Source organism: Cydia strobilella, chromosome 19 (assembly GCF_947568885.1).
Source record: "Cydia strobilella chromosome 19, ilCydStro3.1, whole genome shotgun sequence".
NCBI classification, from domain to species: Eukaryota; Metazoa; Arthropoda; class Insecta; order Lepidoptera; family Tortricidae; genus Cydia; species Cydia strobilella.
The window spans coordinates 10,208,387-10,232,654 of record NC_086059.1 but is presented as its reverse complement, the minus strand read 5'-3'; the positions used below and the strand labels follow the sequence as shown (position 1 = coordinate 10,232,654).

The 24,268-nt window shown below is 37.4% G+C and overlaps 1 protein-coding gene across 1 annotated transcript in view; it reads left to right on the top strand.

The window, feature by feature from the left end:
- Positions 1 to 24,268, top strand: part of LOC134750252 (unconventional myosin-XVIIIa) — a 260,728-nt gene that overhangs the window by 199,714 nt on the left and 36,746 nt on the right. Inside the window, exon 22 of the mRNA XM_063685406.1 lies at positions 11,611 to 11,883. Within this exon, the coding sequence (XP_063541476.1) occupies positions 11,611 to 11,883 (273 nt within the window). The remainder of the gene's footprint in view (positions 1 to 11,610; positions 11,884 to 24,268) is intronic.

Below are 24,268 nucleotides of genomic sequence, written 5' to 3'. Positions count from 1 at the left end.
CGTAGGTACGTTTGATTACTTTGCGCGGGTGTCTACAATAAATCATGGCTGTGACAAAACACGTTTAGAAAAATACTATGAGTAATACATGAAATAAAACTATGAAAACGGATTATATCGCGTATATCGAATTTATAATACATCCCGACGTTTTGAACCCTTTACAGCGTTCGTGGTCAACGGGTGACTGATATAATCCGTGGTGGATATAATCCGTTTTCATAGTTTTATTTCATGAGTAACTATCGCGGTAACCGAAGACAATACTATGAGTAATACCAAATTTAGATTAAAATTTAAAATCAGATGAACAAGATGTGTTTTTGTACCTGACATGGTGATCAACTTCCGTTTACTGTTTTTACTTTATGTGCTCGTGTGAAAACTTATGAATTAATATTTTATATTTTTTCCATTGTGACTCACATTTTGTGAGGTTTGTTAAAAACGCAATGTTTTAAGTGATTCGTCTGTCCGATTCAGAATTAAACACATAATTGTTTAATTAAATATTACTCAAGTATCTTTTAATTTTGCTTCCATCCATTTTTTTTATTTATTAGCCTGCTTTGGTGTCCCACTGCTGGGCAAAGGCCTCCCCTCGTTTTCTCCACTCGACCCTGTCATCGGCATTTTCCCACCATTTGGGGTAGAATGCGTCCAAGTCGTCCCGCCATCTCCTTTTTGGTCTGCCTGCACCGTCTATGGTGCTCCGTGGGTCCCACTCCGTAACCATTTTGGCCCACCTTTCCGGGTGCATGCGACAGACATGTCCCGCCCAGTCCCACTTAAGCTTAGCGGTCTTGACGCCTACATCTGCAACTCTAGTTCTGGAGCGTAGTTCCGTGTTTCTGATTCGATCAGTTCTACGAACACCTAATATACTACGCTCCATAGCTCGCTGGCAAACCTTGAGTTTCGATTTTAGGGCCTCAGTTAATGACCAAGTTTGTGCACCGTAAGTTAGGATGGGCAGGATGCACATGTCAAGGAGTTTGCGCTTAAGACACAAGGGTGACCACCCTTCATTAGCGCTTTCATGGACCAGAAGCTCTTCTAGGCGTTCTCGATACGTCTGTCGATTTCGATAGACCGCCAGTTCTCGAAGGATGCTATCTGGCCCAAGTAAACGTACTCGTCGACATATTGTATATATAATATCCATCCATAGTATCCATACTAAAAATATGAATACGACAGTAACTGCTTGTTAGTTGTCAGTTGTTTTTTTACGGCTAAAGTAAATAGTGCAAGCAATTTTGAAGCAGTTTGACGAGAAAGAGAAAAAAATTGTAAGCTAGTGCTTGCCCTATGAGTAGAGCTTGTAGGAGACAACTCAATACTACTGATACGTGTAAGGAAGAAAAACCCTCTCGGCAGTAAATGAAAAAACCGGCCAAGTGCGAGTCGGGCTCGCGCACTAAGGATTCCGTGCCATTACGCAAAAAACGGCAAAAAAATCACGTTTGTTGTATGGGAGCCCCACTTAAATATTAAATATTTATTTTATTCTGTTTTTGGTATTTGTTGTTATAGCGGCAACAGAAATACATCATCTGTGAAAATTTTTAACTGTCTAGCTATCACGGTTCGTGAGATACAGCCTGGTGACAGACGGACAGACAGACAGACAGACAGCGGAGTCTTAGTAATAAATCTAAGTAATGAGTCTTAGTAAATCTCTGCAGACTTTTCTTGGTTTGACTACATATTGATACTCGTACATTGCAAGTTAATAAAAAGCTTGTAAAAATCACTGATTTATTTCCGTATAACTAGTCGATAAAATGCGATGAATTATTATAAATAGTTTGATGTAGGTATGTATTGCTGTCCCGTCTTTCTTAGATAAACTTGTTATGATGTTAATTAAGCACAACACTATAATAGTATTACGCAATTCTGCAGCGGTATGACTTATGGGTGTCAAGTTTCTATTTATAATTATAGATAAATGATAAAACTAACAGTCAGTTTTATCATATAATAGAACAAGATATGATCCAGCCCCCAGCCTACTAATGTGCAGTCGGAAAGTTACCTAACTTGCGAAATTTTTTAGTTGAAAAAATTCAAAAATTTCTTACATTTTTGTAAGGGTATGGAAATTTTCCATTTTTTTTAAAGGAAAGTTTACTTTTGTTTCCTGTGTAATTTTCCTGAAATTTCTTAAAACTTTTCCAACTTTTTAGAAACTTTTTGCGTCACATTTCGCAGTTGTACCCCAGCCTGTGTGTATTTCCGAAGCTTTCTTAAAACTTCCAGTACTTAGCGCATCCTGCTTAGAAAGCTCTCAGTGAAAACTTGACCAGCATATGGGTCATACATTGTTTCCTCTAAACGGTTTCTCGCTGTAATTAAACGACACGAACGTTTTCTCTAACCACTGTTGTTGGCTAAAGTAACCGCTTATTATGTTTGCTTGTTGCATATCGGTCGGCAAAACAAATTGCCTTTAAAGTAGGTATTACTTGTAAGCTGTATGAGTATAAATAGAAATATATTAGACCAGCGGTGGAACAAAAATGGGTTTTGACAATATTAAAGTTTTTTCTTTTTCGATATGTCATTGTTAGCATGTTAAATAAGACTTTCGTAAAAAGTTAGAAATTTTTAGGGTGAGCGTTCGGATATATTGAAATATTTTAATTTCTGCTAATAACTTTGTAAATATAGAATTAAAGTTACAAAAACCTTTAACATATTCAATACCACTTTAATTTATACACAATATTCGGTTTTTAGAAATCTGGAACATGTGCTTTCTGGTGAACTTAAAAACATGAATTATTTTGTAAATAAATAATTAGAGTAGCTGATATTGCAAAATTACGATATTATGGATCAGCTTATTATACTTGTAAAAAATTAGAAATGTAGACAATGTGCTTCTCTAGATATTGATTTCTGGTTAAGCAGTATAGCCAATATTGAATTAAAGTTTGTAGAGTTAATATTAAACGGTCATGACAATGATCTTATATTCTTGATATTTTTTTATATAAATAATACATTAATCAGCACATGTACGACATGGCCCTCTATGTCATCATGACATCTCACCGGCAGATTAGATGGCGCTGATCGCCGCCCATTCGCCGCCGCAAAGTCGCGTTCTGTGTTTTAAAATAGGGCCGTGTCGTACAGCTGCGTTCGTTCGTGGCCCTCAAAATGGTTTCGCCGGAAGATCAGCGCTGACTTTTGGGTTAGCATTATGCTGAGGCGGGACCATTTCGTGGTAAACTATTTATTTTTATGTTTATGTTTCTTTGTTCTTTTATACTTTTGTATGTCATAGTTTATCACGAATAAATGCGATGATTCTGATTCTGATTCTGATTCTGATCTTAGTTCCCACACAAAAGATTAGAAATATAAAATTTGTGCGTCACTAAATACTGATACGTATGCATTCCGTGCTTATATTTACGTTACATTTCAAACGCGCGGCATGTTCGCGCGCGCCGCGCTGTGCGCCGCCGAGGCAGCGATCAAACGGCATTGATATATAGGTAGATCAACGGTATATAGATCAACGGGCTAGCGGGTAACCTAGCTAGACGCGTGCAAAATAATATTTCACAAAATTCAAAAAAATGTTCTAAAAGCAATCTGTATTTTTAACAGGTTAAAATTAAGTATCTAAATAGTCATAAAAATAATAAACCAGAACATTTGGTCGTGTCGTGTCTTTAACCTTGCCAGGCGATCTAAAAAGTATGGCACTTACTTGCACGCAAAATTAAGTTTGTTTACTATACAAATTGTATGCATTACAAAGTTATCTTTGCACACAAAATTAAGTTTCTCTACTATACAAAGCGTATGCATCGCAGTTATTTTTGCACGCAAAATTATGTTTGTCTACTAAACAAAGTGTATGCATTACAAAGTTATTTTTGTAGTAAATTAAAGACCACTAGGTAGGATGTACAGTCAGCAATACTATTCGCTTAGCACCTTTGCATACAAACCTATACAGGGGTGGTATATTTTCTCTGCAGCTAACTTTACAATATGATTGTAACTATGAGGATGGTGTATATTTATGATGTATGAGGACATTTCTATTAAAAGTTATGTTAGATTTTGAAATTTTTATATTGAGTATATCTACTTATATAAAAATTTTAATTTTGGTTATGAAATTTTATATTATATAACATACAAAAAAACAACAATAAACAAAAAAATATATATAGGGCTGTATCTCCTAAACCGTTCGTCGCAGCGCAAAAATAAAAAAAATTTCGTTCCCCACTTTCAATATACAAAAACCACAAAAAATAAATAAATAAATATTATAGGACATTCTTACACAGATTGACAGTCCCACAGTAAGCTCAAGAAGGCTTGTGTTATGGGTACTCAGACAACGATATAATAATATACAAATACATAGAAAACACCCATGACTCAGGAACAAATATCTGTGTTCATCACACAAATAAATGCCCTTACCGGAATTCGAACCCAGGACCATCGGCTTCACAGGCAGGGTCACCCACTAGGCCAGACCGGTCGTACAATGAAACAAAACGAAAAAAAATCTTTACACGGCTGTATCTCCTAAACCGCGCGTCGTAGCACAAAAACAATCATCAAATTTTCGATCCACTTTAAGAAACCCTCAATTAATATTTAAAAAAAAACAAAAAAAAACGAAAAAATCTTTATGGCTGTATCTCCTGAACCGTGCGTCGTAGCGCAAAATAATCAAATTTTCGTTCCCTTAACAGAAGCCCTTAAGTAACATACAAAAAACACAATAAATAACATACATCATAAATATACACCATCGTCATAGTTACAATCACATTGTACAGTCAGCTGGAGAGAAAAGATACCACCCCTGTAAAGAAGTTTGTATGCAACGGTGCTAAGCGAATAGTATTGCTGACTGTACATCCTACCTAGTAGTCTTTAATTTACTGTACTACAAAAATAACTTTGTAATGCATACAATTACTATAGTAGACAAACTTAATTTTACGTACGAGTAAGTGCCATACGTTACTTTTTAGATCTTCTGGCAAGGTCAAAGACCCGACCAAATGTTCAGGCTTATTTTTTTCTGACTATTTAGATACTTAACTTCAACCTGTAAAAACTACAGATTGCCTCACGAACTTTTTTGGAGCCCTAAAAAATATTAAAAAATATAAGGGTTGATTTAGCCCCGCTACCCTGCAGCCAGACCTCCAGTGCTCGAGAGGCAGTAGGCAGTGGAAAGCCTAGAATCACATACCTGAGCCAAGTAAAAGAGAATGCATCGTACGAGCAAATCAAAAGACTGGCTCAGGAAAGAAAGGACTGGCAATTACTCCACCGACAATAGCAAAGCTCTTAAGTGATGATGATGATGAGGAGAAGTATCAGGCAAATTTTCAGCTTGCCTCAAGGACCTACTCCAAAATGTCTACCAGCTCTCGGACCACTAAGTAACTAAAAATAATCAGTCCACATAACAAACATTTTGTACTCATTTTGAAGTCATAATTACATTAATTTCACGTAATATCGGCATCTAATTTATGTGCACGGTAAACAAACTAATGAATGACAAGAAAAGTCAAGCCGCGCTTACGAAGCTGAGCGGGGGGTGGGGCGACCGGGCGAGGTACCTATAGGTATAGATAGATACGAATGCTACGATAGGCTCCCGCGTGCCGCGCCGGCACCTTGACGGACCAGCGCGGCGTATGTATGAATTTCGCGCCTTTTTAAATAGATTTGGCTATAACAATGGAAGCTACACACAGAAATTTCTTACTTTTCATAATATGGTTGCATATATTATTTTATAGTATGAAACTTATCTTTATAGACTTTAATTCAATATTGGACCTTACAGGACAAAAAACGCATATTAAAATTTAAGCAGCAATCCTATTTTTCAAATTTTTCGGCTTTGTCTATTAACTTAAGAATTTAGAGATATTATTGTGGATTTTTAAAACTTTAATTCAATATCGACAAAATAATAAGCTCATTTTAGTTTGACAAAGAAGCACGTTAATTTTTTTTCTAAAAATGTAACAGTTTAAAGAGTCATACATAATTTAAACAATGAAGCTTAAACTTTGCACTTTAATTCAATATTCAAAAAGCATCAATCAAAATATATAAATACCTAATTTATACCTAACGCTCGTTCTAACTTTTCGTCTTAAATTACAAATATGCTTAAAAACATGTCCCCTGCCATATAAGCATCACTTTTCCTTCTTTAGAATTATCATAACTTTAAGGTCAAAAATATGGTCCCACTATCGGTCTATATAGCTACTCATACGATTTACAAACAGAAAGCTTTGTTGTCAAAAGAATATTTTCATACATTTTATAGCTGCCGAGATCTTAACTCTATGGAACTGTGGATATTTATAGTGATTTCGGGATTGGTCCCATAAATAGTATGTTGTTTAGTACCGTACAACATATTCAACTTGCGAAGTATGGTGTACAAACTACACTTTTCAATTCCAATCCCACATTTTCGCATTGTTGCCCGCATAATCATTGATAGCTTATGACATTGCAAATATTTAGACACTATACATATACCATAGCCAACAGTATCGAAGACACTTCTCAATTAGTCAACTTTGTAATTACACCTAACGTATATCGTTTAGGTATATATGAACTTCAGCATTTTCAACTTTTCAACTTTCTTGACACGTGGCAAACCAAAAACAAGCGGGCATCTCGCTCGTTTTTGCCCAGAACGTGCAAGTTGTGGAATGAGCTACCTTCTGAGGTGTTTCCCCTGCGCTATGACATGGGGTTCTTCAAGAAGAAGGTATTTAGGGTTCTCAAAGGTGGGCAACGCATAAGTGGCTCCTCTGGTGTTGCTTATCTCCATTGGCGGCGATGACTGCTTTCCATCAGGCGGCTCGTCTGCTCGTTTGCTTCCTAAAAAAAAAACTAGAATCAAAACATCCCTATTTTTTTGTTACTTTTGCGCTTTACCGTGCTGTTTCCATATGTTCTACTTCACTGTACGCGGGTGCTAATAACAGTGCATGTTTATCTCATCTCAGGTCCGCTAGCGGTACGACACTGAACCGAGGCGTTTGCTAAGCGGTGAACTAGATGTTTGCTACTGTTTACTTGGATTCTTACTTTCCAGTTAGAGTGGTTATATAGATGCATCATGGCTAGTCGGTCGCGTAAACAAGAAAATAGGCTTGTTGGTATAAGCAACTGTAACTTGTTATGCAACGAAGCTCTGCTGCGATATGGCTATAGTTACTCGTAAATTCTGTTATACGCTCCAGATACTAAAGTTAGAGTTCGATTGGGCTGATTGAGTATTAGATTGGGCAATCCATGTATCATAGAGTTTGGGATTTAAAAACAAAGGTAAGATAAATATTTTGCCTCCGTAAAATTCTAACTACAAGTTTTAAGTTTAGTAGTTAGAGAAAAAAAACCACCACCACCAGCTTCACCACCACCACCAGCTTCTCTACCACCAGCTTGGGATCCTGTAGTCCATCTGATTAAGGAGCAAGCGAGACATAGACTGTGAGACCTTAGTGTTGGATGATGCTGGACATTCTGAGTATAATATGTTTTGAAAAGATGTGTCCCGCCGAGTTTGTTGCCGGTCCCATATTGGGATACCCTCCTACAATTTAGGAGGGAATTAAATCTTCTCGGGTCCGTGGTGTAGGGTTGGAGCCGGCGTAGTTTTTATCGCGTATAAATATATATCTTTACTTGAAAATAATTGTAGTGTATAACTAGCCTTATGAACCGTTTTTGCATGTACAACCAGCCTTAAAGTTTGTATTCTATGATTGTTCATTATTTTAGTATGTGGGTATTTTTGCACTTTGTAATTTTTCCTCAGTCACCCGTTGACCACGAACGCTGTAAAGGGTTCGAAACGTCGGGATGTATTAATTCAATATACGCGATATAATCCGTTTTCATAGTTTTATTTCATAAATATACCTATACAAAAAGTAATAACGGAACTAATAGGAAACTTAGGTAACCCTGTTCCTTTATTTTGAAAATAGCCCGAAAGCAACATTGCTCATTCAATAGATAATCCGGTTACATTGGCACTATTGTCCGAACAATCTACCTCATTGTGGCACTGCCCTACTTAGCTGATTGAGGCATAAAGGCATGATGTCTGATGAGGCTTGGCATCGTACTGCTACCGGCATCGAGTTTCCATGTTACGACTACAGTACCTACATAATATGATACTTTATGATCTTGTTATGAGACGCAATGAAGCTTTGGGATCATGTTTGATAAACAGATTTGGTTTCTTACGATGTTTTGAAGTATGTATGTTATGTTGATATGGTCTGAGAAAATTTTGTATTTTGAGAGTTTGCTTGAGATTATAAACAGAATACCTTTGGGTGTTTTTGAAACATGGTAATTTGGTATATATATGAACTCCTTCAACTCATTATCCAAGGATTGTCCGGCCGACTCTAATTCCTATGTTAAAAAAAAAACAAAAAAAAAAACATTATCCAAGGAAAGATTCAAGGTAAAAGATCATCCGGACGAAGACGTAACTCATGGCTCAAAGATCTCCGAACATAACCACACAGCACACACAGAGCACACGTTCATTATTCCGCGCGGCTGCGTCTAAAAGTCTAAACTTCGTATAGCCACAGAATAACTAATAGTACTGCCGGCATAGCCCTCATGATAGCGCCGACCTCCGGTAGGAGATGGCACGGGAAGAAGAAGAATGTGGTATATGAAATATAAAAAAAAATCAAGATAATCACTTTTACTGAACACCTTAACATTTTGGAATTAATTTTATTAAAATTTTAATTTGATTAGCCTTGAGTTGGAAATGTTATACAGTCGCCATCAGATATATCTGAGCGGTCAAGGCTCTCATAAATATCTGAACACGCCTCTATTGTCAGGGCGTTAGAGTGCGTGTTCAGATATTGTGAACACCTTGACCGCTCCGATATATCTGATGGCGACTGTACCTAGAAGATAATGTTCCTGTCTATTCTGCCAATAATAAGTAGTTATATTATCACAGTTCACAGCCTCGTATTAGCGATGAAATATTCAATCTAGGGATATTTAGTAGGGGTTAACAAGACAACTGAATTTTAATATAAGTTCCCACGATCTCAAAGACCAAACCGACCGTAGGATCACTTACACAAATTAGTCAAAGAAAATGAATATGCAAGAAGATACTGTAGTAAGACGCCCAAGATCCTCTGAGTTGCGTATTTAGCATATTTGAGGTTCGCCTGGAAAGGTGCCAAATGAAATAAATACAAGAAGGTACTTAATTAAAATTCGCGCAAATTCGCCTGGACATTTATGTTGCTTATACACATTATATGTCATATTATAGTAGATTTATTGACCACTTCATTTATGAGTAATAGCTTTATCGCGCGATTACCTTGGAATGAGGGCTAACGCGTATGAATTCGCCGCTAGGGGCGCTAATGTAGATGGTGGTCTTTTCCATAGTTCGAAATGTCAAACGTCACTTGTCACTTTAATGACTGACAGCTGTTTTTTAGTCTTTTGGACCACCATCAACAGAGGCGCCAACTGGTGAGCAAAAAAACGATAGCCCTCATTGGAAAACAAAGTGTTTTTAGATAATACGAAAATAAACTTTTATCTAATCAACAACTAATAAAAGTGTATTTTGATACTTTCAAATTTAAGCTTTGAAGGTAAATAAAGCGATAACATAAACTTTTACGTTGTAGATACTTACGTATCTCTTTTATTTATAGTTTTATCTTCAATACACTAATGGCATTTCAAATCGAGAACACCAGTTGTGTCTGGGTTACTACAGCGTAATTTGATCCATAAATGGATGAGAGGCATTAGTGGTTGTTTCTCGTTATCATCGTCGAAAGTTGATGATTCACTCACTACGCAGTGTCAATTTCTATCTATGACGTCAAGTGTTATGCCTTCTTTATACTTAGCTTAGTACTGGGTCGAGTATGTTTAGGTATATACTCATTTTGTTTTCAGTCTATGCGTCGTCCTTAATGATTTTGATTATTTTGATGATCTGATCGGTCTTATTTTTGATCCCATGACCTGCCTCGTTTGATGAATTTTGCTTGAATGGATTGATTCTTTAACCTCTAACTCCATATTTATCTGAACAAGGACGATATTTCGGTCTATAGCGGATAACTTTTTCTTAGATTAGCAGCGGGTCTCTATTGTTTCCCATAAAGTTTTAAGTCATGATATTTTCCACGAGTTTGTCCACATTTTCGTTAGTCATAATTTGGATTTTCTCAGAAACACGTAACTTTTCAGGATTGCCATAAAACAAACCTAACCTAACCTATCTATAGGATAAACTTACGAAAATCCTGAAAAGAACGGTTTCAGAATTATGAAGTAATGATAATCTGACAATAATTACATTATGACATTCAATAACTATGTCAAACAAAGGGACCCCATTAGTAGCATACGAGCTACGGGAAGCGGATGAAAAACTTTAAAATAAATTGTAAAATGACTTACTTACTTAACAGTAGAAACTCACTTCTCAAATCAACTTGTTATTCGAATTGAGCAAGATCAGCCTTAAATTGACTATTGCCAGTTAGTTACTACTTACTAATGCTGATCATTGGTTTAGTTACATAAATGGGAAATTTACTTTCTTTTTACGCGTTCTGCGTTGCAATCGCCTAATACATGGTATTACAGGAACTTATTGGCAATGGAAGCTATTTCCTGAACGATTTGCACGTTTTTAGTGCGGTTGGATCATTTATCACCGATTCGGTTTCCCTCGTCGTTTACGATGGCGGTAGTAAAAATCAAGTAATTAATTTCAGAATAATATTTTTTTTATCCATTTACGGCATAGGTTTATACTATCATAGAATTGCGTGGATGTATATAGGTAGTATGTACTTCCTTATTAAGTGTGTTTTAACGATTGTCAGTCCATTTGTTTTTTCCTGTTTAGGGTTATAGTTTTAAAAGTTTTACTCGTTTAAATATGCTAAATACATGAACTTACTTATGCTTTTATTAGTAGACAGTTGGTATAAGCTTTGCGGGTTTGTACATTTTGAGTTACAAGTATATTTACATACTTAGGTATAGGTAACTATGTGAATTCTGAATGCCGACCCTTCAAAGGTGCCTAATAGCGAAGAGGATATAATAAGATAGAGCGGTACTGTCATAGTAAATTTTGTAACCACTGTAAATTCACTGCCATCTATCGACATACTTTAAAACTAAAAATGAAGATTTATAAAAATGCGTTAAAATGTATTTAAATATGGATAAATGATTTTTTTTATTTGCATTAATTATTTTTATATGATTTTGACCCATGTTCTTTAACTGATATGCGTTAAAATTATAAATAACAAACGAAACCGTCAACGCCCTCTATACGAGAGTAGGCCAAAGCTAGTGGCGCCATCTGATCGAGAATCAAATTTTCGTGATTTTCGAGGCACGTTTTTTCCTTAGACTGTATCTATCTATTACGGAGCTATATCTATCTTTGCTAATAGTTAGAATATGTAGATATTTAGGTATCCATACGCGAGACTAACGATATGTATCTACTTGTTCCAGATTATGTTCCGCGGCGGCGTCGTCGGCGGGCTTGACGCGCGCCGCGACGCCGCGCTCGCGCGCGTGCTGGTCCGCCTGCAGGCGCGTGCGCGCGGGCTGCTCGCGCGCCGGCGCGCGCAGCGCCTACGCACGCAGCACACGGCCGCGCGCTGCGTGCAGCGCAACGTGCGCGCGTTCCTCGCCGTGCGCGACTGGCCGTGGTGGCGGCTGCTCGTACGGGTTACCCCGCTACTGGCTGTGCACAGGACCGAGCATCGGCTTAAGCAGGCGCAGGTTTGTACACTTATTATTCTAGAACGATACCTACTTTGTTGATAAATTGTGAAAAGTGGTAGTCTCAGGTGTATTAGCTTGTCAGCTGCCATTATAATACCTGACGCGATATTACCATGAAAAGGGACGAGAAGAAACAGACAAGTAATTTATTATTGTAGTCAAACGTGCCCGATGATCACTCATTACATTAAAACAAATAAACAAAGACAGATAATGGTAGGACCTCACACATAACGCAATACGTACGTACAAAAAGGAATTTAGATTAACGACTCATTTCCAAGTTATCATTTCACATTATTAGGACGCCTTCGTCCTTAGTCACTCAGCGATGACGAGTCACGTACGAACTACGAGTAAGTATGTAGTCATATATTTGTAAAGTGACAGGGCTGTGATATTTCCTGCTGTATTCTGTGTACTTTTACTCGTGACTGAGAAAACAATAGTTATCAACATTGATGTAATATTGCCTGAAATATTGTTATATCATTACCAGCCGATCGAATCGAAGTTCGATCTTCGGACTTTATGGTTTAGCTACACCTAGGTTCATCGTTAAGTAGGTACACACACATTTGTCACGTATGTCCCACTGCTGGGTACAAGTATAAGTGTCACTGTCATAATAACAAACGGGTTAGAGCTGCAATTCCTAAGCTAACCCAATGCGGATTGGCACCCAAGTTGTGATACTCTACTGCAGACTTTCGTTTTGATTTTTTTGAAATAATTTGAATTACTTCAATCAAGCATTAGGCTGCCTTTCCACTAGCGGAAGATGAGAGAAGAGATGTAATCCAGCGAAGCGGAAAAGAGAACCAATGCTATTTGTTGATTTCCGTACGTGTTCTCTCCTCTCAGCTCATCTCTGCGTCATTAGAAAGGCAGCGTAACTCAAATAAATCTGATATGTGGATTTATTATTGGTCATATAGCTTTGAGCTTGTCAAATACAATATGCTACAATACCCTAGTAGTGTCGCAATTCCTAATTGTCCTCTGAGGCGGGGTTATCGTAACAACAGCTTCCTGATTGCAAGACGGTCCGTGAAATGGGTCGGTGCTCCGTCGCGAGGGTCATCTGATAATTTTGACGTTTACGAAACGATGTTTATATCTGTGACATGTCTGTTGTTGACTGTTTAATTGTCAGGCGTTTATCGTCGGTAGACAATTATATTAGTAATAAGTGTACAACCAAAAATCTTAGGTCTCAGGTCAATGTGAGGAAGACCATCTAGCTATCAGGTAGGATCGTCCACAGGCTCTTTCGTCCCTCCTAATTTAATGCAAAAAAGAATTTACTTTAACTAACTCTTGTGTTTGTACCTACTCATACTCCACGAAGGAGCGAAGCTCTTTCATTCTGACTGTATCTGAGCGAGTACGCATACAAATACGACAATTCTTGATCTATGACCGTTTTCCCAACCAAAAATTGTATATCTTCCCTACATTGACACTAACACTATATCTGGCTCATTAAGCAATGGTGTTTGGACCAGTTACACGAGGCCAATAATAAACTGAATTGAACTTCTTGTATACTCGTAGTAAACCAAGAACTCAATATAGTCAATATCCACAATCTCTCTATATACTGGCCATTAAACTATAACAGTATCTAAGCAAAGAGCATTTCCGTGTATCAAACCGCCTGATGCACTTTTTACTGCACACCGCAGAGTGACATAAATTATGTATACGTCGCCACACGTCGCGTTAATTTTACTGTTCTTCTGAGAACCGGGGAAGTGATGCTGCTAGTTTGAGTATCAATTTGTCAAGCTCCTCGATACATTTTAAGGCCTGTATTAAGATGATAGTCGACGACCTCCTTTCCTCTGTACATGTTCACTTTATGGAAAATATATGTACACAATTTGATGTATAATTAAATTTCAATTATTATTTATTTTCAAACAAACATAAAAATATAAAAACATAAATAATTAAATTAACTAAAAATATCTACATATATTTACGAGTAAAAAATGGGAGCTAGCTCGGCGCCGGATGGTAAGGTGCCCAGAAGGCTGGTAGCATTGCCACGCTGAATTGCGATGCCAATTCGCTGGGCAAGGAAGTAACCAGCCCTCTGGTCACCCGTAGCATCAATGAGACGCTTCGCTAGCTCCCTAAATATACAGTGTGCTCCGGGTCCCCAAGGCCAGAGCGTTTCCACCCCAAACGGCTCAAACATGCAACCAGAATCAATGGCAGCATATTTGCGCCGTAATGTATAATTGTATATTACCCACAGCTTCATCTCATTGATTCTTAAAAATATTGTCATCCAATTACGTAGACATATTTTTAATAATGTTAGTAAGCATCTAAAAAGAAAATGAGGACTAACTGCGTTTGTATGGAGAAGCGGTCACGTGAAGTCATCCCCTTTCTTCTTTAGGTGGCACTGTCCGGGTTGGGGACAAGAAATAATCTAAAATGCCTGTATTAAACTTTCTAGCTCCCGAGACGTAAGCACATATAAAAGCAGGCATGACCATTTTCCTTGAAATTAAATCGTGATGCACAGCGTGATGTATACCGTATTTTTTTTTGTTTTACCGACATTCCTGCTCGGAAAAAACAACATTTCCCAAGTGCAACAAAGTGAAACGTAAATACACCAACCATCATTTACTTTTTCTCGATTCCCGTGGTGTCTGGACCCATTGGTCACGCCATCTGCCTTCAGATTCGTTCCGAGCCCATCCCGCGTTAGCTACGTCTTGTCTTCCGGGTGGCCACCAATACCACCATAGACTACGCTTTGATATTAGTTTCAAATTACTCTTTAATTCATGGTGTAATTTTGATTTGCTTTCTACTCCGGACGCATTTTATTTTATTTTTTAATTATGGACTGTTTGATGCTGGGCTTGGAAGTTCCTTCTTATGTTTCTTTACCATATTTAGCACTTTATATCTATAAAGCCTGTGAATGAAAATGAGTAGAGGGTTAAGTGTGATTGGCATTCACATTGGGGCCTGTTTACACATTGATTGCGAGCTCATACATTTGCAACTAAACGCAAGAAGCAAGTAGCAAATATACCTTACCTTATGTGCTTTCCCTCTTATCATTCCACCCGACATATTTTTAATACATACTGCCCACATACATTATTAATAAATACTTGTTGATATATGTTATATGCAATCCAAATATAGCAATAATAATGTTGATAATTTTATTGCACAAAATATGCAAATTAGGAACCACGGGAAATACCTCATCTTCATAAAAAGTAGTAAACAAGTAAAAAATCACGAGAAAGTGTCTCCTGACAAAGTATCGTAAATGTGATTTTTTTCACAAGTCTCAATTTGACATGACTGGCGTGAAATAAGTCAATATATAATCATGACTGTAATTACTTGATTCAATCATCGCAAAATCGCAATTAAATGGAAATCGTGATATGTTAACACTTTAATCGACTGTTTAAAAAACGTCATCCGTATATATTTTCAATCATACAAGCATCATACAAGTATTATAAATTTATGGTACTACTCCTTAATTGATAAAAAGAGTATTTATTGACAATTAAAGTTGGGGAATTAAATTACTTATATACATATACATACATACATACATACATATATGTTAATCTCAAAACTAACTAAGAAGAATTTCGAGCTTTTAAATCCGTAGCGTCAATTAGCGTGTCAAAAAAATATAATGTGCAACGCCCAGAATATACCCATAACCTACCTACGAGGTTTTCTTGAGTATGAGATACTTTAGTATGGGGTACTTCAAAAAAGAAGTGTACAGGTTTTTTATAGGGTCGGCAATGCGCATGTTGCCCAGCCGGGCTAGCACATGATTGGCGCGAGAGTATCTCGCCGCGACATAGACTACCCGTCCCTCTTTAATTCATACAGTTAGTAAAAGACGGGTAGTCTATCCCGCGGCGAGATACTGTCGCGCCAATCATGTGCTCGGCCTACAGGAGATACGGGCTTCCATAGGCTAAGGTGACTGCTCACCATCAGACGGGGCGTATGCTTAAAAATATACACGTTCATTTGCAAGAAACGTCCATAAACATCATAGAGCTATCGAATCCAAGTAAATGTATACTGTATCATTAAATAACCTTTTAAACAAGATACGCAGCAATTTACTGTTTTTCTATAATGTTTCCCACTTCCATATTTAGATTACTAATTGGTGACTGTGTCGTTCCATAAAATTAATGGTTATTGGTTATTACAACAGCATACCAAAATTTAAGTTACCATTTACTAGTTGAGCAATGCTATAATTTACCGAGAGTGGTCTGGGAAACTAATAGCGAATATAATAAAGATAAAGTCATGGTATTTAAATATTTACTTTAAATTAAAACGCCGAATTTGGAAAGTAGTCTTGAAAGGCAAGTCTACCTAGTTGTTATTAGGCTCATTATTATTTAATATCCTATAGACTTACATATAGAAAGTAAGAATTAGAAATTCCTTGTCTATAGTGGTTAAAATGTTTATTTGTCCAATGAATTTAAATTAGTCAACGAGAGCGTTATCTATCTTCTTATCTTTAGATAATTTAGTTATCCTTACTGTCTTCATCTAATGCGTGCGTTAGGTAATCTTACATTAACAATTCATAAGATAACTTTACCTTGACACCGACATTGATAACCTACAAGCATAGTTTATTTGAGACGTCACTTCGCTTAGTTCTTACTGATTCGTGCTTAAGAGTAGGGTGGTCTCACATTAAAAGCTTATTGTAAAAAAAACTCACACATGTGAATGAAAGTGATTTTGAAACAAAAAGGACACCTCCTGCGTTGAATGATCTATAACCCTCCGCCCTGTAATCAACTTTTTGTACGCATGCGTGACGCAACTAAAGCACTTAACCATTACCATATTGAGATATTCACAATTTTTGTTTATCTTCTTTTTGTGGGCGTTTATTTTTCATTCATAGATGCATCTCATTCTTAAGCACACTATCCTATTCCTATCGGGCTTATTGTATCGATATCAAGACCAATTGAGCCATTAAAACCGTCCTTTTACAAAAGCCGCATATCGAGGCCTAGATTATCTCCTATCTCACGAGCCATCGTTATTTTTTGTCGATGATCGTCGTCGGTGATTTTCGCATGATTGCGCGCGCGCCGCGCCTTCTACGCGGACCAATTATGGTCAATCACTGTTCATGTTGCCGGTGTCATTTACGAACAAACCAATTTAAATTGACCTCGATATTCGTAGTAACTACCTGAAACTAGAAAGCCTCTCTATAGTGGTTTGCCTAAGCCTTTGATTCGCTGATGCTTTGTAGTCAGAATGACGCCACTGCACCCCGAGCGTGGCCATTGAACAAGTTGTAGGTAGTTGCTAGTTTAGCAACTTACTCGTAGGCACTTCCTCTAATATAACGTGGTTGATTGCTTGGGTGGTCGATGTGTCGCTTATAAACATGTCTAACTCGTTCCGATTAAGATATGAGCAAGTTATAATTATTGCTAAGTTACATAGTATTCCATTCATAGGCTATTAAGATTAACTTAGCCATTAGCTGCATTTTGCATAGGCAATACAAATGTACTGTCATTAAACGGTCTTTTGTAGTAGTTAAAGTGACTGTGACGTTTGTATTCGTGCAGACGGAGCCATAAAATTCAATCAATACACCATACCACTGCATAATACATTGTTGGATTCGCTTCGCTAATAGTTACGTGTAAAAATGTTAATTCAGCGATTAACTTGGTTTATCCGGACAGTAATCTTGGATCTATCGGCGGCGTATTCGACTCGTCAGAATTATAGACCATGACATGGCCACATTATTTATCGACTTACAAGGAAATTTAAGATAATATTTAATCACGATTTTTGAACTTATTGGTATCTGGTAAATATCACCTTATTATAAGTGACGTAAGCTTCTTGAGTGATCGACAAGAAAAACAAACCACATTGGTAATTATATTTTCATAATAACAACGCGATCAATTATAAGGTACCGTATCTGCAGACTATTCTCCCAGCGATAGCAACTAGATTAAGCCCGCGCCCCGCGGACCATGTTCAATCAATTTAATCTTGATCACTCCCGGTATTGAACACTTCCTTTAACGAACCGGCCCTGTTGTGAAATTATGGCCCGCGTTTTATGGCCCAGCTAACTGCTACATTTGCAGGCGCCGATTAGATTTGCGAAATTGGCAGTTCTGCCTTCCTGCTCGCGGTGGTATCATGTTGATGGATTAAACGGTTACTTCATATTTTATGGTTGTGTTGGCTCAATAATATTTTATAGCGATAGGAACACGTGAAAGTTCTAGGTTTTGACGGGTCTCTGATAATTTGCAGTGTGTTGCTTTCCAATATGTAATTAACGATGGGTGTGATATATCTTGCTTATCCATATTAGTGTTGGATAGAGACAAATTGTCAAAGAAAGCACATTATGTCACCTGTATTATAAACACTGAATACATTTTTGAAATCCATAAATTCCAAACGGTTGTCATCAATTTCTCATTCAAATACTATTTACTTTGACCGTCGGCCTTATTCTTAGTACTAATTTTCAATTCTTCGCTGCTAAACCACATTATCAAACAGCCCATCTTGTTTCGAATAACTTCACGATGGGCAATATAATTTGAATGAGAATGCCATACAAATTTTCCGGTCATTTTAATCGGGATCGAGCCGAGTAACTGTACTTGCAGCAAAAACAGCAGCGGATGCTATAATGCCTACTATATGCTAGTGGGTGTATAGCGGATTGCATAGTTCCCACGAACGACCCAGTCCTGGCCATGTAATCCAATTTTTTACTTAGCACGGACTAACTAGAGACTGCGACCTTATAATCCATAACAACTACTCTTGGTGGAAGTGCGCGCTTATACTGGTAGCTTTCGGAACACTAATTCGTCAGACTAATAAGTGTTTGTGTCGTTCTTCTTATATACATAATACCTTTTACAGTATCTTGGAGTTTCGCGATCCGTAACTATTCCAGGACATTGTTTTTTATTTATTTATTAGGTATTATCCATAAATGCGCTACAAGCATAATTGGCTAATTTATATTTTACCCCTTTACAAATACAGAAGTTATAACCTCCTTTTTTGAAGTCTGATAAAAATGACGATTGTTAGCTAATTAATGTTTTCGCCTTTATGAATAAGGGAGTTAAAATGTGTGATCTTCCATCGTTGTACCTACTCTTGATACATGTTTTACCTGATTATAATTATAATTAATGCTTCTTGTAAATTGTATTCTGTTTAATTTGGGTTGAACCTACTAACAAGACCTCTTATGCTCCTCTTTATCTTATCGCTTTCCCAGCTGCATCACAAATGATTTGTTGGCCTACTTAAATCCAATAATTTTAGACGTTGGTATTTTCTGGGTGCCTAGCCAAGGGGATAATCGCTTGCGCTACGATAACGAAACCCTTTGTGTCTATCACTCTTCTATATTAGTGCGACAGTGATAGTTGCGTTGCGTTCGCTACGGAGCGTAAACGATTAGCAGGTGGCTACGCACGTAGGTACTCTTCTTAATATTGCAACCAACCAAAAGGCCATAAAGAAAATAAAGTCATTATTTAATGGTACATAATTATTTAACACGATGAAAGGTTTTCACTCGATTACGACAAATAAGAATTCGCATGGATTGCCTGTTATTTTTATTTAGGTAATAGCCAATAACATACAGAAAAGAAAAAGTATTTTAGCTCCACTGCACATACTGCTAATTAAAAAGGGTATACTCATAACCGCACAAGAACCGTAATCACTATTTTCTTCAAACGGATGGTAGCAGTAGTCTGCCATGATGGAAAATAAAGTTAGTTATGATGGTAATTTATTCGACGGATAAATAGAGCATGTCGTGTGATTGTGGTGGGTTCGATTCCATGATTGTAGCACATTGTATTGGTTTTACTGGATAATCATCATTTGATGACGGCCTCCTGGCCTAGTCGGTAGTTAGCCTCCGGTGCCTATGAAGCCGGTTTCGGGTTCGAATCCTGGGAAGGGTATTTATTTGTGTGCCTGCTACCAACCTCCCATAAGATAGGTATTCTTTATTCTTTCATAATTGCATACATGTAGTAGGTACAAAATATATTAAATATTACAAGAAGTTCTAACATCACTAACATGCTACCCGATTCGGGTGTAGCAACATCTACACTAATTAGTTATTCTAACATTATATACATATTTACAAATTAAACTAAATTTAACCACAACTGCCCGCTACAAATTCATCGACAGAATAAAAACATTTCTGGTATCCTATGAGACAATTATCAGACGAAATTCTTGATAATCAATTCGTTGCTTGTGCTGTGCGCTGCTGTAATTAGAGGCGTATTCTGATTGTAATAACAGGTTATTAATTTGATCTACATTTGTTATGGCTATACTCTGTCTGCCATTCCTTCAATTAGAAATGTCGCTTTTGACACTGGCATGATCTGCCATCCCAAATCTAGATCAACTTCAAAACCTGTTATTATATATTATAACAATCAGAATACGCCTAGTAGTTGCATGCAGCATCGTAACATGGTTTGCGGTGAGCCGCTGGTTATGTGATAGCCGATAAGCCGATCTTCCGGCACATCTGCCAGGGCTATCTCTTTTCATCTTTTGTGGCCAGTTTCAAACTAGCTTTTTGAGCAATTTGTTGTCAATTTCGTTGCAATACTTGTTAATATGCGTCTGTTTTCAATTCAAATGCAATAGCAATTTATATAGGTATAATAGTCATAGTAGTTTCGGAGATAAAGGAGGGGTGAAATGGTCATATTTTGCCTATTTTCTTGAATAACTTCTAAACTGTTTATCTTAAAATGATAAAAAAAAAATATTTGAGATTCCCACAATGAGCTCTTTCATTTGATATGTAACACCCCCGTGTTTAAAATTAATTTGTATACGTTACATGTCCATCTTTGGGTCACAAACTTACATATGTGTACCAAATTTCAACTTAATTGGTCCAGTAGTTTTGGAGAAGATAGGCTTTGACAGACGGACAGACAGACGCACGAGTGATCCTATAAGGGTTCCGTTTTTTTTCCTTTTGAGGTACGGAACCGTAATAAGCTACTGGAATTACCTAACTCCACGCAGACGAAGTTTGAAGAAGTTTGCCGAATTATTTTTCTTTGCACTTCATGTGTAGGTTTTCAAATCCAAAAACTATTCGTGACCTAGTAGCAGGCATTCCTATCGCGAGAGCCGATAGTCACATAGTCATAACAGATTATCGGCTCTGACTGCATACGTTGTAACGCATTCTTCCACGCATTCTGCAGTTGCGAAACGTTGCGGATGTTCAAAACATGACTTGAGCACATCAAGATCAAACATTCAGTGCATTCATTTTTTAGGGCTCCGGTAGCCAAAGGGTAAAAACGGGGCCCTATTACTAAGACTCCGCTGTCCGTCCGTCTGTCACCAAGCTGTATGTCATGAACCGTGATAGTTAGACAGTTGAAATTTTCACAGATGATGTATTTCTGTTCCCGCTATAACAACAAATACTAAAAACAGAATGAAATAAATATATAAGTGGGGCTTCCATACAACCGACGCAATTTTTTTGTCGTTTTTTGCGTAATGGTACGGAACACGGAACCTTTCGTGTTCGAGTCCGACTCGCACTAGGCCGGTATTTTTTAATTAGATACTGAAAATTGGGCAATGATACTTGTTTCATAATAAAATAATAATAATCAAGCAGACTCAGGCTTGGGTACCTCAACTCGTTCCAATAAGTAGTCCAACTTTAATAACTATTCCCATTTCAATATTATATATTCTGTTTTTTTATTCCGTAGACTAAAATGACATTTCATGTGGTACTAAGAAATGTCATCTTCGTTATAAATATATTTAAAAAAGGCGGTAATTAATATTTTATTTGTCTTAATTTTCTGTTTAATAATGTTTGTATTTTTATGTCAATGTAAATTTATTTGTGTGTCGTTGGCGTACGTGTCGCCATTATTTTTAGATTAAGCCAGGTCCCCACAGAAAACCAGCGCCACGGTTTGCCGCGGCACTATGCTGAATGGGGATCCTTTTTGGCGTCCAAATGTTTTTTTGTCTGCATGCTTTTCTTTTTTATGTACTATGTTGTGGCGTCAAATAAATGTATTTTCTTTCTTTCTTTCTTTCATCTCATACACATGAAACGTCATTTTAGTCTACGGAATAAAAAAAACAGACTTTTAGCGATTGGTGACGCGCTTTACAACACGCCGCCATTCTTCTCTGCTGGCGACCTTCTTGGCACACTCGTGTGCCAACCCATCCACTGCAGCTTTGATGTTGGTTGTTGATGTCATTGGTAGTTTTGTTCGTGGCCTGTTACCATCCACTCTTCTCTGTCCCACATGGCTAAAGAAAGTGGCAGGGAAAGAAGAACCATTTGAATAACTATTACTTATAATCGTGTGGACCGTTTTTATGAAAGCGGGTAAAGCGTAATACTATCGTGACAATACTATCACTCCCATTAATGAGCATCGTTACAACAATTGTTCATTCCAGTATTGTCCAGGCAAGTCATTTAAGACAAAAAATCGCGAGCTCCACTACATCAGCTGTTGTTTCGTAAAATACAAACAATGCAAACATGGATGCCAAAAATGGATTAGCAATACCAGTTGGCAGGTGCTTGCTGCTTGATGTTTTTCAGACATATCGGAATTCCAACAGTCCTTAAGGATCATTTTGGAGCGAAACCGAATTTTTGCAGTTTTAGCACGGCCGAAAGGTTCGGCATTTATTTGGCCGAAAACAAAACTTTCGGTCTTCGGCAGATTTCGGAAAACATGATTTGTATGCTGAAACCTGCCGACACTTCGTCGGACACTAATCTTAATACGAGTTGTGGTACGATTAAAAAAGGACTTAGGCAAACCGACGGAAAAACCAAGATTTTCAGTAATCTATTTTTAGACATTTGATTTGCTGCTTAGTATATCATACTTGTTTCGAATATAAATATTTTAAATGTTTGTATAAACAAGTATTATGTCACAAGATTCAACACTATAGATGCCTTAAAGGCCAATTCGAACGTAAACTGACATCAGAATGACATTTGAATCATGTTTTTTAGTTATTGTGCGTCTCGCTCGCGTCAATATATGTCCGGACAAGTACGAGCGAAATGCACGATAATTGAATGACATCGGTTAGATGTAATTCTGATATCAGTGTATATACGTTCGAAGTGGCGAAAGTAACAGTACTTCACTAGCATAGAGTTGTTTATAAACAGCTATTACATATTGCGTTACCTGATCGTATATGATATGAATGATATAACGGACCGTAAACCGCTTTATTACATGTTTAAAACCAATATAAACTTATTCTGTATGTTTGTATATATTTTATCGAGAGTACATTACGTGCACGTTCCATAGTTTCAGATGTATTTCCAATTGTTAACAAAGCCCGAGGAATGATGGGTAACGCACGCAGGAACCAGATAACGCATAGTTACTACGGATCTCAAACTCACGTTACACTCGTCATCTGAGACTGCTACTCACACGTTTGTGCAACAAATTAGTAATACGGCCATAATGCGCACGCGACGTAGCGCTCCGCCGGACATCTCGAACGGCTCGATTTCTGCTTTCATGTCTACAGTGGCTGTGGCGTTTCCAAGGAATTTGATTTAATGCGAGATTCGATAATTGAATTGCAGAAAAACGGTTTAACGCGCAAAGCGTGTGATGCGTGCAAAAATAAGTTGTTGTTTTGTCGATGTCGAGGTTTCTTGTCGTGTATTTGTGTGACAAGGTACGCTTAGGTAAAGAGCTGTCATAATCTCACAATACATGGCTATGTGAAGGGGTTTATACGGTGGCGGTACTAACTAAAATTAACTACACACTACATAATTAAGTTGAACGCTTAAGTATATACATAGGTAGGTACTTACGCGAGGGAAGTGACAAATAAACTCGCCAATTTTAAAGTAGTTTTATGACAATATTATTAACGTCCAGATATTTTCAAAATTGATTGCAGCCGCGGTAGTTCCTCTTGTCCTTTCTGATGTTTAACCTTTTCGACGCCGTGTCAAACACAAAAGCTGTCACTCGGACGCCACGTCACCGAAGTGTCAAAACTGAAATTGAACTTTATGCACATGCATGTTGCTCTGAGGTCTGCGACCGATTAATCCGTCTTTGGCGTTGGACCTGCGGTGTCGATATATCCGTCATTGGCGTCCAAAAGGTTAAACCCCTATTTCTAAACCTTGACGACATAATTGCATCTTCTACATTGTAACTAAACTTCTTATATGCGAGAAAGTTCATATGAAGCTAATCGAATT